Below are 17,037 nucleotides of genomic sequence, written 5' to 3' on the forward strand. Positions count from 1 at the left end.
TCTCTTCCAAAAGGTTAAATAAAATGAGAGGAGACTTTCTGAGTGAATATCAGAAATGGGTTCTTACTAAATGATGACAGCTATATACTCTCTAACTGGATGTTGTCCAGAACATCAATTCTTTCTGCGGTTGTTTCTTTTGTACCCTCCCTCCACTGCCCTTGGGATGTAGGACAGGGCTTCAAATACTATAGATATTTTTTAAGCCCTTGTTGACTGAATGGGTAAAAGTTTATTTGACTTTACTTTGGGGAGAAAGGATAGGACAGAGGTCAAGGGTTAAATGGCTTGAAGCCCCACCCTATCCTCCATCCCTGTCTCCCACATGGTCCTCCATTGAAGGGAACATGAAAGGAGAGTCCAAGTTCCTCACAGGCTGTGTGGCAATGCCCTTTCCAGAATTTCCCTCATTCTTTCTTTTTTCTTCTTTTTGCTTATTTGTTCTTTCTATATATACATGACAGTATAATTTGACATATTATACATACAGAGAATTAGTCTAACTTATTCTAATTAGGATCCCATTCTGGTGGTCATAGATGATGTGGAGTTTCACTGGTTGTGCATTCATATATGAACATAGGAAAGTTATGTCCAGTTCATTCTACCGTCTTTCCTATTCCCACTCCCCCTCCCTTCCCGTCATTCCCCTTTGTCTAATCCAATGAACTTCTAATCTTCCCTCCCTTGTTATGGATTAGTATCCACATAGCAGAGAATGAGATATGCTTTTGGTTTTTTTGGCACTGGCTTATTTCACTAAGCATTTTATTCTCCAGTTCCATCCACCTAGTGGCATTCTTAGAAATGGTACAGGTCTTCCCAGGACCTGTGAGAGCATGGTGGCTGCAGGTTAGGGCAGCCCATGTCCTGTGAGCACATAGCGGCACCCACCCAGAGAGGCTCCATGAGGGGTTCCCATGCCCCAGTGTGGGTGGTCTAGGCTTCCTTATCGTTCCCATTCTTTCATGATGCTTATGATTAACTTATGCCAATTGGAGAAGCCCTAGAAGAGTGGCTTGCTCTGCATTCCTAGGACTGTTCTCACAGAGAAATCAGTTTTAGTCTGAAAAATCTGTGACAGTCCAGCTGTTTGGGAACAAAGTCACCCTGGCCACAGTCAATAGAATCTCCCATTTGTTTGTGATGTAGGGAGCATGCCAGCTCCCTGGGCCTTTTCCCACAGTGTAACTCCTCTGCAGTATGGTGATGTTAAACCTTCCCACTCCTGGGCACTTCCTGCTTGGATCCTGGGATGAGGCAGAAGAGCTCTTCAACTGCTGGAACATCATTTGTTCAATGAGCATGTCCTCTCTGGACTGGCTTCTCTGATTCTGCAGCCCCAGTGCAGGAGCCTCTAAGCACTCCCCTGCCCCACCTCCCGACACATACCAGTTCAAGCTTGCTTATTCCTGAATGGCCAAGGTGTGTACCTACCTTCACTCCAAACACTCCAGGAGCCTCCACTGCTTTGAGATGTGACCAGACTGCAGGTTGGAATCTTCAAAGCCCCCTTGGCTCCCCTCCCCACTTCCTACTACCCAGTCTCCTAAATTCTAGGCACTTAAACTTGCTTTGGCTCTGCCAGGAACACTCTGCATACTCACCCCTCACCATCAAGTACCTGTTCATTCTGCAAATTCCAATTCTCCCACTAGACTGTGTCTCTGCTGCTTTAAAGATTATGTCTGGTTTTGCCCACCACTTTATCCCCCAATCCTAGCACATGTTGGCATGCAGTAGGCATTCAAGTGTTTGTTCAATCCACGAACTCAGCAGTTTGTAAAAGGAACTACCTCTGCCAACTTCTACCTTGGGTAATGGGATGTACTGGGGCAATGGACTTCAAACCTTGGAGGATCCGTTTCCTCGTGTATAAAATGGGGCTAGGAAGGGTAGGAAAGATATTTATGTCCATAGTGTGTGGCACGTGGTGAGTGGTCTGTGAATGCCCCTCTCTGCTGCCAGCATCCTCATAGTCATCAACATCACCATCACCATCATTTTGATTTCTATCCTGCAATCTTTCTTAATATCTCTGACAAAGTCTTGTGAATGGCTTATGCCCAGAGAAGACGGGGAGGGAATACAAGCTTCTCCACAAAATGGAAAATATGTGAAGAGAGGAAAAAACAGAAATCTAATCATTGAAATGAATTCTCCTTGAGGAAGTATCCTTGAAGTGCAGCACAGGCAGGCAGCAGGCACAGAGAATCTGGAGACTTCTCTGGGATTAGCCAAGTGATTTGCTTCTCACCTCCATGCAGACTGGCTCTGCATTGGGCCACAAACATCTTCCTGTCCCACTGGTCCCAGGACTGCCAGAAATTAGCTCTAATTTTTTTTTGTGTGTGTGCGTGTGTGTGTGAGTGAAAAGCAACCTGCATTTAATATTGAACGTATTTCTAGTTTCAAGGGAGGGTAAATGTTTGGCAAATAAACCTATTTTATAATTCATCACGCATTAAGTTGTGTTCTCCAGTAGATATAAGTGCTTGATGATTAGCATCGAAACTCTCCATTATTTAATCTGTGATCTATTTAGACTGAATGGAGGAGATGTCATTTACTTGCTGAAATGGGAGACAGGAAAACTCTCCAGCTGTTCTCAATCTCGTCCAGCACGTGGCTCTGAAGGGAGCCTGAGTGTGGACTCCACACGGCCCCGCCCTTTCGGCTTCCTGAGCCCCCTGTGATTTCACATCTGGGAGGTTCGCAGCCTTGGAGACCTTCAGGAAAGCCTGAGCTCCTCCCTCCAGTCCTGATCAAGGCAGGAAATACCTTCTTCCTTGCACTTCCACACTTTAAACAACCCGTGCGTGGAGTCTGAGCTCAGGCCTTTCCCTTCCAACAATGGTTTTGGGGGAATGGTAATTTGTAATTCTAGATGTGCTTATAATTGTTCATATCCACTCACATCCCCAAGAAATGGACACAAATTCTGTGGAAGAAAATGGAAAGTTTAGATTCATTCAGTTCCACTCATTCTCTGGAGAATAAACGATATTGAAACAACAACAAAAAATTGAGTGTGTCAGAGAACTTTGAGGCCTGGAGAGGAAACTCAAGTCCTAAGACAGCCATGAGGAGTCTGATGACTTGTTCCAGGAAGAGGAAGTCACTGTGCTTGCTACAGATTGCACAAAAGAAATTAGATTTTGGAACCATGCATAAAGGTATGATGGGCCTTGGTGCCAGTAGAGTACAGGTCCGGTCCATGAGAAAAACGCATGCTTGGCAGGGAACTGCTGATCTGCTAAAGTCCTTACCGGACTCTGCCTACCCCTCCAGCCTCCTCGGGTACCTCCCTCTCCCCTCACTAGCCCCAGCAACCCCGGCTTCCTTGGTAGTCACTGAGACGTTGTTTCTTAGCAGCTCAGGGATTTTGAACTTGCTGTTTCTTCCCCTGTGAAGCTTTTGCTGGCTTAGTGTCCCAGAGGTGGGACACTCTCTGACCACCCAAAGTAAGAAACTCCCTTCCCCCTTACACCGTGACTTTCTGATCAATCCCATTTTACTTTTTGGTACTGGGAATTGAACTCAGGGGCACTCGATCACTGAGCCACATCCCCAGCCCTATTTTGCATTTTATTTAGAGACAGGGTTTCACTGAGTTGCTGAGTGCTTCGCTTTTGCTGAGGCTGGCTTTGAACTCGAGATCCTCCTGATTCTCCCCAGCACTGGGATTACATCGTGGGTCAACACACCCGGATTTTACTTTTTTTTTCTTTTTTTTAAATCACACTATTTCTATTGGGAATTCTCATTCAATCATCCCTGGTGACTCTCTTCCTCAGACTGGAATGCCTGGCTCATTGTCTGGTTCACTGTTGCATGCCCGATAGAGTAGATGCTCAATAAATACCTGTTGAATGAACAAATGAATGAGAGTCATCAGAGTGTCTTGCACTGCTAATATAAGGAAAGGAGAACGAGACCTTGTTAAAGTCTTACCTGGATCGTCTAAGGACAGCCAAACTCCTCCGGGTGGGGAATTGTGGACTCACTGCAGTACAGACACTACTGATGTACCTGAGTGATGTCTGGTGTTCTCCCCCAGCCTCTGGGGAAGGACTGCTGTCATCTCTCTTCCACAGAGGAAGAGGCCATGGCTTTGGGGTGTTAAGTCACAAATCCAAGACTAACAAGAGCCAAGTGAGATCTCTACCTGGGACCCTACACCAAAGCCCACGTTCTAGACCCTTCCACTGTGCTACCCAGCAACACTCCATGCAGACAATAGGGGTGAACGCTGGGAGCTTTTCTTGGACCTTATTCATTTATTTTTTTCTCATGGTCAGAGTAAGTAACAGCCAATATTCATGAATCCTTTTGTGATTCCCAATTGGTGTGCTAAGTGCTTTATGTGCGTTATTTGGCTGGGACCCAAGGAGGCTGACCTTCTGAGGCAGGATTCAGGAGGATGGAACTCATGATTGAAAGGTGGCCTTAACTGGGGCCATCATCCAAAGATGTGGAACTAAAGTGAAAAGGTGGGCAAGAGTGTGTAGCCACCTGTCACACAGGAGACCCACGCAGCAGAATGCAAATCTGAGGGGAAAGCTTGGGAGAGAGCAGTTATTTGAATGGAAATCAAAGGATGGGGATGACAAAAGCTATTTGTTCTTGGATTATGTGATATGTTACAAAGAGAGCCCAGGGATGTACAAGATGCTCTTTGGATACAAATTGTGAATGTATCACAATAGTGGTGCGGGACTCTTATTCTCTAAACATCTGCTAGTGGTCTGTTTTAGTAAAAGCTAAATTACCTGATAAATTCTTGACTGGTATTGGGATAATGGCTCAGAAGATAGAGGGAACAATATCATTGCTATTCCTGGGCTTCTTGGGAACCAATATGGATACTCAGTTAATGTGGATTACACAGGAACAGTTGGGAAATGACCACGTTGTCTGGGAGTTGATTTCATTGACCGCAGGCTGGGATTATTGACACTCTAGATATTGAGAAAAATAATTTTAATCCATTGTAGTGCCTTACAGGCAGATCTCTATGACAGAATATATCATATGCATGTTCTCCATGACAGAATATGCAGATTCTTATCTGAATTCTTCCCATAAAGAAGAAAAGCGTGAAGACTTTTAAAGCTCCTTCATGAGGGAGAAGTCCTGTACTTATCAAACTTTAAAAGAATATGTACAAGGGCTCAGGATATAGCTCAGTTGATAGAGTGCTTGCCTTGTAAGTCCAAGGTCCTGGGTTTAATCCCCAGCATCACCAAAACAAAACAAAAGAATATGTACAAACCATGAAATATGAGTATACTATATCAGAATAATTAAGACTGTATGTGTACTGGGTTGACGACTGGCCCCAAGAAAATATGTTGGAACCCTAATCTTCAGTACCTGAAAATGTGACCTTATTTGGAAATAGGGTCTTTAAGGACCTTAGACAAGGTCATCTTGCATCTAGGATGGACCCTAAATCCAACTACTGTTGTTCTTAGGAGAGAAAATAGAGGGAGATCTGGTGCAGAGAAACATAGAAAGGAAGGTCATGTGAAGATGGAGGCAGAGATTGAAGTCATGAGTCTCCAAGCCATGAAATGACAAGGGTTGCCAGAAAGCACCAGAAGGTAGGGGAGAGGCATGGAATGGTCTTTCCCTCAGAGTCTCCAGAACGAGTCAGCCCTGATGACACCTGAATATGGAATTTTCCAAAACTTCGAGAGCATCAATTTCTGTTGCTTAGACCATCCAGTTTGTGGTAATTTGTCATAGCACTCACAGGAGGCAGATATAAAGACTGTAAAAAGATCAGAGGTGGAGATGGAAGCCCAAACTAGCCTAAATGAAACAAAGGGAGCTTTTTTTTTTCTTATTTTTATTTGTTCTTTTTTAGATATACATAACAGTAGAGTGTATTTTGACATATTATACATACATGGAGTATGACTTATTCTAATTAGAATAACCCATTATATTATAACCCATTCTGTGGTTAGACGTGATGTGAAATTTTACTGGTGGTGTATTCATATATGCACACAGGAAAGTTATGCCCGATTCATCCTACCGTCTTTCCTATTCCCATTCCCCATCCCTTCTCTTCATTTCACTTTGTGTAGTCCAATGAACTTCTGTTCTTCCCTCCCCCACCTCCTATTGAGTATTAGCCTCTGCATATCAGAGAGAACATTCAGCCTTTGGTTTTGGGGGATTGGCTTATTTCACTTAGCATGATAGTCTCCAGTTCCATCCATTTACATGCAAATGCCATTATTTCATTCTTCTATATGACTGAGTAATATTCCATTGTGTATATATACAACATTTTCTTTATCCATTCATCTGTCTAAGGGCACCTAGGTTGGTTTCATAGCTTAGCTATTGTGATTTGAGCTGCTATAAATAATGATGTAGCTGAGTCATTTTAATATGCTGCTTTGAATTCCATTGGTTATATACCAAGGAGAGGGATAATTGGGTTAAATGGTGGTTCCATTTTAAGTTTTCTGAGAAATTGCCATACTACTTTTTGGAGTGGTTGTGTCAATTTTCAGTCAAAGGGAGCTTTGGAACTATTTTTGAAAGAAAGCACAAACAAGAAAAGGCTAGACTTGCTGCTTGGCAAGATGCTGTCATTTTTTCAGGTGATTGTGCAAGATCACTACTGTAGAGGAAGCAGCCAGCTGTTGTGATGGTTCAGCCTCAGCATGGTGTTGCCTCCTCCTATTTGGATGGTGGAAGGGGCTTGAGTCCTGGGTGAGTAGGGAGATAGGAAGTGTCGATTCACCTTTTGCATATTTGACTTCTAGCGTCTGTCGATAATGTTGGGAAACTATTTTTAACTTAATACCTTTTTTTTACTTAGATGAATGCCCATGTAATTTTCCTATCTTTTTCTCTTAAATGACAATAACAATAGGCTGCCATTCAAGATTTTTCCCTTTCATTAAATGTGCTTGCTAAGCAAGCTTGTGAAATCAATACGCTGTGATTATTTTACAAGTCAGGGGAAGTGTTATTTCAAATATTTGATCCAATGGGTGTGTGGAACACAGCCCCCATGCTAAGTAGATTGTATCTTTTAGTGATTAGCTTCTCTCTGTTCACCATGACCTTGGAAAACTGAAAACCTCCTTTTCTTGAAGAAGCTTAATTTCAGATTTGGAGTCCAGTTAAAGTGGGTGAAAATGTCCTCAGACCACACGGTTCCTTTTGTGTTTCTGAAGGAGCGCACAGTTCCACAGGTTAAATCTTTGGATTTTAGGATCCCCTAGAAGGATGGGCAGCTTTATTATTATTATTTTTTTTTTTTTTGCTCCCAAAGGAATCAGAATTGTCTAACTGGACCAATCCCAGTAACCACACTGAATAAAAAAGAATAGTTTAATTGAAAACCCCTGGATTCTTTAGCATGTTAAGGCAGTGAGCTAGTAAAATGGAATTTTCGCCTCTCATCCTGGAAGGTTTTTATATGAGGCCGACATAATAAGGCCTCACAGGAGGCCAAGAACCATGGATTTTTCATCGTTATTATTGTATTTGCATCTTTGTGGATTTATTTAAGTGGCTTTGCAGGTAGGAGTGAGTCACAATAATTACTGTCAAACTTGGACAAGAACAATCAAGGGTTCCATTTTCCAGGATTGGGAGGATAAGGTCTTTCTCAAAATTACTCTGCGGTACAAGGTTGAATTGGTCATTTTCACTCTCCCGGGCTATGATGTGGTTGATTATAGTTGTCAAGAGTTAGAGCATTTACCCTTGAGATGGAAGTCAGAATCCTGGTGGCCTAAGTAATCTAAAAAAATAAAATAAGGCAGGATGTCAGACAAGACCCATGTCCAGTAGTTGGGTCAGGTGCCATTTGGTGGACATCAGGAGGTGACATCAGGAGGGCGGCCGTATGTCGGAGGGGAGGACAAGTGTGTATCGAGGCATGGAGGGACCAATAGTTTTCTTGTCTGCACACCTGCTTTTATGGGCATTTCTAGTGTTGTTTTTTCTCTTTTGATTGACAATGCAACTTGAGGGTTGGAGTGACGGAATCTGTCCTCGTGCTCCCTGTGTATGTAGTACTGAGGGGTCTGAACACCTGGCCAACGGAATACCTCCTTCACTGGCTCTGTGGATGCCTTTTGCTGGTAACTCTTTCCTATTGAATTTGTTGAACTTTCCACATAGATCTGTAGAGCGGGTCTTTTTATCCTTCTTTTGCACATAAGCGAAGTACCATCAGAGACTTTGCCTCTCGCTCTCTGGTTGGGTGCTCTGAGGACAGGTGTTCTGTTATAAGTGACAGGAAAAGAAGTGAGTAGGGTGCCCCCACTGCAGGAGGGCTCAATGAGGGTCTCTGCCTTCTCTTCCAGATGATTAATATGCTCATCCTGCTGTCTTTTTCACCCCTGTCATCTTGGGACTTGACACTTTTCTGCCCTCGTAGAACAGAACGTGGCTAAATGTGGCATCAGTTTGAAGCAGGGTCTTCAGAGGTAAAAATAAACCAATAAAAGGTAGACGGTCATGGAGCATCCTCAGCAATCACCTTGCTTCTGCCTAGTATGCCAGAAATATTGATTCTCTCCCTCTCTTTTGGTCTTTATTATTTTTTAAAATCCATGAACAAAAGGTAAAATGTTATCTCTGAGCTGCCAAGGGTGAGGAAAAGAGATTTGCTAATGGGATCAGAATGCAGAAGAGAAAATGATTGTCTGGTTTCTGGAGACCTGACTTTTCTTTGTGCATCCCTCCATCCTGCCCTCCATCCAGCCATACAAATTTTGGGATTTCTGCCATGTGCTGGTCCAAAAGTACAGAAGATGATCGTTAGAGGTGGTCTCTGCCTGGGTGGAGCGTACTCTCCTCTGAATAAGAGTGGAGAGGTTCAGTTACATCATCCCAATTCACTTATTTATATAGAGCAAACTTCCACATTAGAGGCGGAGAGAATGAAGACAGGGCTGTGTTGGCTGAGGTTGTTACCGTGAGAGAAAACACATTTTTCCTGTTTTTAATGCTAAAAGTTCTGGGTGAAAAGCAAGAAAGATTGCTAAGAAAGTTTCTTTTTGTATTTTTAAGAGCAATGGTTTATATGAAATTGGAAGTTAGAAATAAAGGGACATACATTTCCAGCAAGCAGCTAAGAGTAGAGCTCACAGCTCACTCAGGAGGAGAAACCTGATAGTCCGGGATTCCCAGGACATAAGTCTCTCAGGAGACTGGACTTTCTTTGCAGCCACCTGCAAGGTGGGCCTGTGAGCCGCTGCCACAGGACCTGGGATGCCAGGGCTTCTCCCTCACTGTGGTTGCTAACAATCCTCTCTGTTTTCTTTTCAGATCCTGCCATTGTCAATGGGGTTTACTGGTCGGAGTCCCTAAACAAAGTGTTTGTCGATAACTTTGACCGTGACCCATCTCTCATATGGCAGTACTTTGGAAGTGCAAAGGGCTTCTTTAGACAGTATCCTGGTGAGTATTGCTGTGTTGATAATTATGATTTCTGATGAATGATCCTGTAATACTTTTTTTTTTTTCTTCCCCAATCTGGGTTAAAATTTCTCTCCCTCCCCTTAAAGAAAATGAAAGAGTTAAGTTCTGTTGTCAGGGTTTGGGATAGGAATGATAAGGTGACATCAGTGGGTGTAGGTGGCTTTAGCATCTTTCTGAACAGAGTAATTCATAGAATTGCCACCCAGGCTGGGAGGTGTGACTCAGTGGTCCAGCCCTGGCCTGGTAGGCATGCAGCCTTGGGTTTCATCCCTAGTGTGGCAACAAAACAAAACAGACACAACTTCAGGTCACAGAGATGGGGGGTGAAATGTACCATGTTTAATCATCCTGAGTAAGTGTTTGGGGCCATTATGATGATAATTGTTATTAAGGGAAAGAGCAAGTCATTCCTGGGCAGAATCGAATTCTGAGTAAAAGGTGTCAGAGATTGAACTTGAATTTGGCTTTCCCCACCCCAGAGCTGGTTCCCTTGGAAGAAGAGGTTGAAATGGTCAAAGCACCACAGATGGCTGCAACCCCTCCCGGAAGGCCCCCCAATGACACCCCCGAGCAGTGCGTGTGTGAGCATTTGTCCCTCACGCCTGTGTAACAGGTGTTCCTTCCGGGGGTTCTCCCAGGCTTCTGCTTTGCAATAGGATTTTTAATTCTGGCTTGGTTTGAATTTTAATTAAAACGGAAAGTTTTAATTTTGCTTACAAGTTGTGAAAGCAGGACTCGGGGCTGCAATTGTGCCAACATCACAGCTGTAGAAATTAACAAGCTCAACCTAAAAGAAGGAAAGAAAAAGAAAGAAATAGAAAAAAAAAAAAACACCCTGCATAATCTTGGAGCAATTAAGTGGAGTCTTTTATGTTTTCATTAAGTAAGACTAGGCACCTGATGGCTTCCCACTCTGTGGCACAGAGATGATCAGCTTTCGCCGCCAGGAGCTGTTAGCCCTGCACACAGCATCTGTGCCCCAAGACTTGCCTGCCGGGGTGTCTGCTTTGCCAGATTAGTCGACATTTCCTGAGAGCTGTGTTCAGCAGGGAATACACACTTCCTCCTGGAACGTGTGGAAATTTAAGCAATAAGCATCCTATTAAAGATAACATTATAATAAACAGTGGACTATTAAAGTTTCAGTGTTGGCAAATTGCAATCTGCCTCGATGCACTCAACAGAGAGCAAATTTGATGCAAATCTTGTGAGACTGGTGCATGGAGGGGAGGCTGGCCTGCCCAGCAAGCCAATGGACACATAGCCATCTGACCCTGTGGCATTTGGCTAAGGGGGAAACAGATCGTAGCAACTACAAATCATCTGTTCCCTCCACCAGCAAAAAGTCTTTAAAGAAGAAGACTTTGGAAGACATTGGAAAACAAAATGATTCCTTTGTTTATGTACCTTGGTTTATGTTATGGGAGAGATTAATTTATGTATAAGGATGTTATCAGAGCAGTTGAGTCAAAAATGCTTGTAGTTTTTTTGTTTATGAACTTTTTGGCAAGATTTTGACTTTGCATCTTTACTGTATTAGTCAGCATGGGGCACAGTCTTACAAAGGTATTCTGTTGTCGTGATAAACGTCAGGTGGTTACTCAACTCTGTGCTTCATTCTAAACACAGAGCACACCTCCTCAATATAACATGCTTAGAAAGAGTGACCATGAACATGTTTTGCTATGAATTCTTCCTTCCTTCCTGCATTTTTTTCTTTCTTTTTTTGTTTTGGAACCAGAGATTAAGCCCTGTGACACTTAACCACTGACCCACATCCATACATCCATATCTCTTTTTATTTAGAGACAGGGTCTCACTAAATTGATTAGGACTTCGCCAAGTTGCTGAGGCTGGCCTTGAACTTGCCATCCTGCTGCTTCAGCCTCCCAAGTAGCTGGGATTACTGGCAGGCACCACCACACCTGTCAAGAATTCTTTTTTTTTTTTTAAATCAGGATGCTTCTTTTCATTTTTAGAATAGTATAATAGTATGAATTGGTGGTAGATCCGCATGTTTTTAAGCAGAATAAATCTCAGGTCTAGTTCCTAGGCCTCTGTTCTTGGGAAGCCAAATAAAGATAAATACGACTTATAATGGATTCTGGTTGCAAGTGAAAGAAACCCAGTGCCAGTTAGTTCCAGCAAGAAACATGTGTATTGGCTCATGGGACTTGAAATTCAGTGCTGTTTTGGAGCACTGCTGCATTTCACTAGGGATGGGGAGGGAACACTGGTTGTAGACTTGCAGGATTTCTCAAGGAGTGTCCCAGGAGAAGACAGAGCACATGTCCCAATAGGTTGGACTAAAGTCCAAGGATTTGCCTGGTAAGGGTGACATGCCCACCACTGAAGCCATGGGACTGGATAGTGGATAGCTTGAGCCATCTAAAACCATGGAGACCTGTCAGGATGACAAGGCATCCACTCTAGATGCCTTGTCTAGAGTGGATCGTCAAAGAAGGGGTCATATTGGCCACCATCAGGAGATAAGAGAGATGAATAGATTATCATGGTGCAGTGTGTTTCATACTAAGATGCAGAAATAAAAGGTACTAGAGGAGTACTGAGAGGAGCACCAATCCCAGCTTCTGGGTTGGAGGCAAAAGAATTCTGGCATTGGAATTGAAAGATTGGCTTAGAATTTGACGGAGGGCAGGGATTCACATGTAGGCTTCTACAAGTCCATATGGACATATGATAACTCATTTATGCTGTCCCAAAGAAATTTATGTGATGGTGGAAATGTTCTTTGTTGATGCTGCCACCGATGTCCCTGTCATGGAGATTCAGAATGCATTTGAGCGATGATGGAAGGTCCTCAGATGACTGTCCCATGAAGCAGAAACCAGTTTTGCTTTTATCCACTGAACTCATGCACAACTTCTCATGGAACACACCTCATGGAAGTGCTGATGTCAGGAAGAGAATGATGGCATTGGAGTGAGGTGACCAGGTCTTGTCCTATCTGAACACATTAGGAAAACTGGAAGATTTCAGCTCAAACGTCAGGTTTGGATAGGGTGACCCAATGGGACTCAGCCAGCCCTGATTTGAGGTCATGGCATGATGTTAATTGTTACAGTGAGGGTAGCTGTGCCTGGAACTGCCTGGAGGTACTGTCTTCACTTACACTTCATGCATACCTCGTGTCCTGATGGCAAGAGGCCTGGGTCTTGTGCTTTTTCTGCTGCACATCTCTTCTCTGGCATGGGCTTTCTCTAAGCGCAGCCATGCCAGTATTCCTTCTGTTCCTTGAACATTGCATGTTCTTCTCAGCCTCAGGACCTACACACATCTGTGCTTCCCTCCTGGGATGTTCCTCTCTATGGAACATCCCCCATTCTTGCTTAAGAGGTCCTACCTGTACGTGGTGGTTGAATAGTGTCCCTCCTCATTCAGGTCAACCTGGAGCCTCCAAAGGTGACCTTTCTTGGAAATGGAGTCTTAGCAATGGAAATTAGTTAAATCAAGATAAGATCAACATTTGATTAGGTTGGTCCTGAATCCAATATCATTGGTGTCTTTGTAAGTTGAGGAGAGGATACCTCAACTCAGAGGGAAGATGACCATGTGAAGATGGAGGCAGACTCCATCTCAAGTCAAGGGCACTGACAATTGTTGGGATCCCACAGGAAGCTAGGAAAGAGGCAAGGAAAGAGTTTTCCTTAGAGCCTTTAATGGAGGCATAACCCCATGGACAACCTGATTTGGGATATTTCACCTCCAGAACTGAGAGAAATACTTTTCTGTTAAGAAGTGTACACCCAACAAGTGCCGTGGCATTTGCCTATATTCCTAGTGGCTTGGGAAGCTGAAGCAGGATGATCCCAAGTTCAAAGCCAGCCTCAGCAACTTAGCAAGGCCCTACAAACTTATCGAGACCCTGTCTCTGGCTATTTTTAAAAAGGGCTGGGGGTGTGGCTCAGTGGTTAAGCATCCCTGGGTTCATTTTCTGGTACCAAAAACAAAACAAAAACAAAGCAAACAAAAAACAAGAGGTGCACACCACCCAGCCCATCGTCTGTTATTGTGGCAGCAAAGTAGCTCACTATCATTCTGTCATGGCTCCAGGATGCCTCCTCCCATCAGGAATTAGACTCACCTTTTAAACACTAACATAGCATCCAGCACTTCTTGTTCATGACCCCTCCAGTGCCTGTGTCTGTTTCCTGCTAGATGTGAGGCTCCCCGAAGGCAGGCAGGAGCCAGGTCCATCTTTCTCTGTTACTTCTGTGTGCCCACTGTCCGGCAGAGTGTTCGCTGAAGCAAATGCCTTCTTTTTAAATAAACTTCTATTTTGAAAAAAAAAAAAATAAGTTGCAAATAAAGAATGCTGTCACCCTTGGATACATCCTGAGCTAGTTGCAAACCACAAGACTAAGGATGTTGGATCTGGTTTTACTCATGGAGAAAATTCCTTAGGCTGCAGGACCTGAAATTCAAACTCTATGATGTGGCATAATTAGAGCCATTTTATTTCATTTCAGTGTGGAAAGTCAGGCCAACATTCTTGATTTTAAAAACAGGAATAAGGAGGGGAACAGACCTGTGTATATTCTAAGATGGAAACATTGTATCGTATGATTTCTACCCCCATGCTATAGACATTACCTCACCTGTGTCCGGGGATGGGGACTAGATTTGCCTAGGGATCTATGAATGATGCCACCAGCTCCAACAACTTGCTAGACAGTGACAAATGACCTTGAGTACCATTATCAAGGTCACATCTGGAGTCACAGCCTCTCTTGATGGTCAGCATGGCAGTAAAGATGTCTCCACTCTCCAGCAGGTTTCTGTAGCAACTGAACTTGGATTGTGTCTCTATAAGGTCTCAGGCAAAGGGTGGGGTGCTCTCCCAAAGTTGATTGTGTGGCATAGGATGAACCCCAGTGTTGGTCTTTGCTTGTGATTTTTTTCACCCTGTCCATTCACACAGTAAAGTCAGAGCAGCCTCGAAATACAAAGAATAAATCTGAAGTTTCTGATGACCCCGTTTTTCTTCTAGGGATTAAATGGGAACCAGATGAGAATGGCGTCATTGCCTTTGACTGCAGGAACCGGAAATGGTAGGCAACGGTCAATCTCTTATTGTTTTAGAGGAACACTTGTAGAGAAGTCAGGATTTATTGGTCCTTAATTTTTCCCTGCCCTAGGTACATACAGGCGGCAACTTCTCCAAAAGACGTGGTCATCTTGGTTGATGTCAGTGGCAGCATGAAAGGACTCCGTCTCACAATCGCGAAGCAAACGGTTTCATCCATCTTGGATACCCTGGGGGATGATGACTTCTTCAACATCATTGCTGTGAGTTTTTATTTTTTATCTTTTTGGTATGTGGATTGAATCCAGGGACACTTAACAACTGAGCCACATCCCACACCTTTTTGTATATTTTATTTAGAGACGGGTCTCACTAAGTTGCTGAGGCTGGCTTTGAACCAGTGATCCTCCTGCCTCAGCCTCCCATGTCCCTGGGATTTTAGGCATGTACCACTGCACCCAGATGTTTTATATTTTCTTTGCAGTTGGGGTTCACCTGCTTTGGTGTGTGTGTGTGTGTTGCTGGACATTGAACCCAGGACCTTGTTCATGCGAGGCAAGCACTGTACCAACTGAGCTATATCCCCAGTCCTCACCAGCTCTTTTAGCAGCAAGAAAGTGACCTCATTATCCCTGTTGTATATACAGTGCCTCAGAGATTAGAAAATGAGGGCTGGTTAGTCCCCTGTGCGCTGGCTGAATCATGGACAGAGTGGCTTTCAGAGACAGGGAATGAAGTTGAGCACGTCCCCTGTTCCAGCCCAATATTCATCTCAGATCGGGTGCTCCTGAGGAGCCAGCCTTTCCAGAACCTTGGGGAAGGGACCTAGCAAGATCTTTCTTGCACTGCTAGAATTTCTTTCATGGAAATGAGCTTTAAGCCGGATTAGCCTGATGACAATGAGAGTAATAAAAGCGAGGAAGAATTGACTAGAATGTGGAGAGCAGTTTCCAGCTCGCAGCACTTTATCTCAGCTTGTGAAACAAAGGTGGCATTTATGAAGTGCCTGCTTGTGCCTTCCTCTTATAGTTGCATTGTCTTCGCTCCCCTCCCCAATGCTGGGAGGGAGGGGCTGCGTTTGGCACATTCTCAAATAGAGATGCTGATGAAGCTGGGTTGGTACCTTGTCTGTGGTCCCAGTGCTGGGAAATCAAAGATGCAGGAAGCAAACCAAGGCCGGGCGGTAACACCAGCCTGGGAAGGAGCTCTTACCTAGATTGATATTCACAGCTCTGTTTTCTTCTTCTCGCCCATTATTTGGTGCCATTCTTGTCATGTCCCTTATGTCCCTCCCTCTCTCTATCCAGAGAGCTTTATTCTTTTCCTTCTGTACCTAACTGGGTGTTCGTGTGTGGCTGGTACTTGTGCTTTGTCATGGCCTGTTTGGGACATGGAGTGGCGGCAGGAGGTAATGGAGGCATCATGGTGAGGGGTACAGAGCTTTGCTTTGGAGTCAAAGCTGAGTTTGGAATGCAGATCTGCTGTATACAGCTGTGTGTTTCTGGACATACAGCTTTAGTCTGAGCATGCGCTCCTCCCCTGTGAAGTGAGTATACTCACATTGCCGGGGGCGGGGTGCTGTTGGGATTGCCTTAGCCTGTGAGCCTGTATCAGACTGTTGCACAGGACTCTCTGCCAACCGTAGGATAGGATGGATGGGGTGTTCTGGGAACATTGCTCCCATAGTCTGTACGGTAGATCCTTGAGCAGAGTGTGTCATCATGGAACCAATGTCAGGACAGCTTCCTGCATGGGCATGGCACCCATCTGTATTCTCTAGGTAGAGGGCTCAGGTATTGAAGTGACATTAAAGTTGTAGAGGGGTTGCCTACATTTCTCTTCTAATAAGACTCTCAGAACAAAAGGGCACAGCCATAGGGCAGCAGGATTTACAGCTTCAGGTTTATTTTATTTTTTTTTTAGGTACTGGGGATTGAACCCAGGGGTGCTCAACCACTGAACCACATCCCCAGACCTTTTAATGGTTTCTTTGGAGATAGGGTCTCCCTAAGTTGCTGAGGCTGGCTTTGAACTTGCGATCCTCCTGCCTCAGCCTCTGGGGCTACAGGAGTGCGCCACTGCTACTGGTTCAGCTTCAGATTTTAAAAAACCCTCGGGAGGAAATGGAAAAGAAAGAGAAGAATATTGTATTCCTTGGGTGTAGAGGTTAGTCTTGTTCACTAGTGGATGTACTTCTAGCACGTAGGAGGTGCCTGGTGAACAGTTTTTAGGAGTTTCCATATCTGTAGATTAAATAACAGTAGGTGCCTTCCCCAGAGTGTCCACTGTGCAAAACCTGTTGCCAAGGGTCCTCTGCAGTTTTTTTTAATTGACTCTTCACCCAGCTATGTCTGCATGGCATGGACACAGAGGCATGAAGAAGCAGAGATGACTGTCTCGAGGTCACACAGCCAGAAAAAGTAGCATAGTTAAGCCGTGGCTTTATGGGGTACTGCCTCATGTGCAGAAGTAAAAGGATGTGGCTGGTCCTTGTGGGCATCTTACTAGGAAGGGATATGTCCCAG

General features: G+C 44.2%; 1 protein-coding gene across 1 annotated transcript in view; it reads left to right on the forward strand.

Moving 5' to 3' along the window:
* The window catches only part of Cacna2d3 (calcium voltage-gated channel auxiliary subunit alpha2delta 3), an 870,922-nt gene that overhangs the window by 373,508 nt on the left and 480,377 nt on the right, over positions 1-17,037 (forward strand). Inside the window, exons 6-8 of the mRNA XM_076868261.1 lie at positions 9,313-9,444; positions 14,477-14,537; positions 14,625-14,775. Of these exons, the coding sequence (XP_076724376.1) occupies positions 9,313-9,444; positions 14,477-14,537; positions 14,625-14,775 (344 nt within the window). The remainder of the gene's footprint in view (positions 1-9,312; positions 9,445-14,476; positions 14,538-14,624; positions 14,776-17,037) is intronic.

This window comes from Callospermophilus lateralis, chromosome 1, assembly GCF_048772815.1.
Source record: "Callospermophilus lateralis isolate mCalLat2 chromosome 1, mCalLat2.hap1, whole genome shotgun sequence".
Classification (NCBI taxonomy): domain Eukaryota; kingdom Metazoa; phylum Chordata; class Mammalia; order Rodentia; family Sciuridae; genus Callospermophilus; species Callospermophilus lateralis.